At 37.4% G+C, this 2,036-nt stretch overlaps 1 protein-coding gene across 1 annotated transcript; it reads left to right on the top strand.

Moving 5' to 3' along the window:
- Positions 1-278: 278 nt before the first annotated feature.
- On the top strand, positions 279-1,260 carry LOC101645065 (olfactory receptor 6C2-like). Its single transcript, XM_004700586.2, has one exon. The coding sequence runs from the start codon at positions 322-324 to the stop codon at positions 1,258-1,260; it is 939 nt and encodes a 312-aa protein (XP_004700643.1). The 5' UTR covers positions 279-321.
- Positions 1,261-2,036: the final 776 nt, after the last annotated feature.

Raw genomic sequence — 2,036 nt, 5'->3', positions numbered from 1 at the left:
CAAATAAAAGCTGCACAACAAGGCACTATTGTTGAAAGTACAAAATGTATAATTCATATTTTGTTTGGGGTTCTTTTTTAACATCTTTATAAATAAATTTCTGATCAGAGAAGTGTAAACATAAGATATATATTTAAATATTTCCATAGGAACCTCGTATTCAGAGGCCAAAGGAGATGCTACATTAATGAACTGATTATAAGTAAAATAAGAAAATGCACGCGAGCTGGCTTTTTGTGTCTTTCACACAGGTTCCATGCTAGCTTCTTACAGCACTTCTCTCGTCAGGTCCAATTGCTCATGACTTGACAAAAGACAGTGATGAGAAACCAGACAGCGATAACAACATTCATACTTCTGGGATTGACAGACGACCCAAAGCTACAACTTCTGCTTTTTATCTTTTTGTTTCTTACCTACATACTGAGCGTTACTGGGAACCTGACAATTATCAGCCTAACGCTTTTGGATTCCCATCTTAAGACACCAATGTATTTTTTCCTCCGAAACTTCTCTTTCTTGGAAGTCTCATTCACCACCGTCTGTATTCCCAGATTCCTGTACACCCTGACAACTGGAGATAATACGGTTACCTACAATGCTTGTGCCACACAATTGTTTTTTGTCGTCTTCTTCGGAGCAACGGAATTTTTTCTTTTGGCTGCCATGTCCTACGACCGCTATGTGGCCATCTGCAAGCCCCTCCACTACACAACCATCATGAACAACAGTGTATGCATTACACTAGTTCTCTCCTGCTGGGCCGCTGGTCTGTTGATCATCATACCACCTCTTGGCATAGGTCTCCAGCTGGAATTCTGCGACTCCAATGTGATCGATCATTTTGGCTGTGATACGTCTCCTATTCTGCAGATAACCTGCTCAGACACGGTATTTATAGAGAAAATTATTTTGAGTTTTGCGGTGTTGACACTCATTATTACCCTCATATGTGTCGTTCTCTCGTACACCTACATCATTAAGACCATTCTAAAATTCCCTTCTGCCCAGCAGAGGAAAAAGGCCTTTTCTACCTGTTCTTCCCACATGATTGTGGTGTCCATCACCTATGGCAGCTGCATCTTCATCTACATCAAACCCTCAGCAAAGGAAGGTGTGGCCATCAATAAGGTGGTGTCGGTGCTGACTACTTCAGTTGCCCCTTTGCTTAATCCATTCATTTATACACTTCGAAACAAGCAAGTGAAACAAGCTTTCAAAGACACCTTAAAGAGAATTGTGTTTCTCACAAAGCAGTAAGAGACTGTTGATGTTTTGAGACTAAATTAACTAAATCCAAATAATCCAGAATTATCTTTCATGAATTTGCCAAACCTAAAGTTTCTTTCTGTTCTGTAGATTTGCCAAGCTAAACTTTCTCCTCAACATTTTTCTCTTATAATAATAATAAAAAAATCAAGGTACCTATCTCCCTTTTTACTAAGCCCATTTTATCTGTAATGGTTTCTTTAATTACTGAATGCATCTGAAGCTGGAGTCCCCAAATGCCCAATGTCATAAAAGGAACAGGTATATAAGCCAATATAACTGTTGGGGTGAAGAAAATGTAAGTAAGGTTTTATCTCTGGCTATGTGACCTACTCATGTTGTGGATTCGAAAAACCTACCTCTCATATGGGAATATTTTAATATCCAAACCCCATCATTCAAGAGTAAGTAAATATTTTTTCGCTGAAGTAAGTGATCTGAAACAAAATTGACACTCCTTTTCACCTTCTTATTTTAAATGTCCAATTTTCAAGACTGAATAAAAATAGTGAATGGAGAAAATCACAAAAAATGTGAATAAAAAGAATTACTATTGAATTGTTCTGACTCATGGTGACTCCACATGTATCAGAGTAGAACAGAGCCCCGGGGATTTTTCTCTTTTCTTTTTTTTAATCATTTTATTGGGAGCTCTTACAGATATCATAACAATCCATAATTAGATCAAGCATAATTATACAATTGCTGCCACCATCATTTTCAAAACATTTTCTTTCTTCTTGAACTCTATGTTTTGTTTTTTGTTT

This window comes from Echinops telfairi, unplaced genomic scaffold (genome assembly GCF_000313985.2).
Source record: "Echinops telfairi isolate 266 unplaced genomic scaffold, ASM31398v2 ScPeMD7_2;HRSCAF=8, whole genome shotgun sequence".
Lineage (NCBI taxonomy): Eukaryota > Metazoa > Chordata > Mammalia > Afrosoricida > Tenrecidae > Echinops > Echinops telfairi.
The sequence above is the reverse complement of the archived record's forward strand: the minus strand, read 5'-3'. Positions and strand labels throughout refer to the sequence as shown.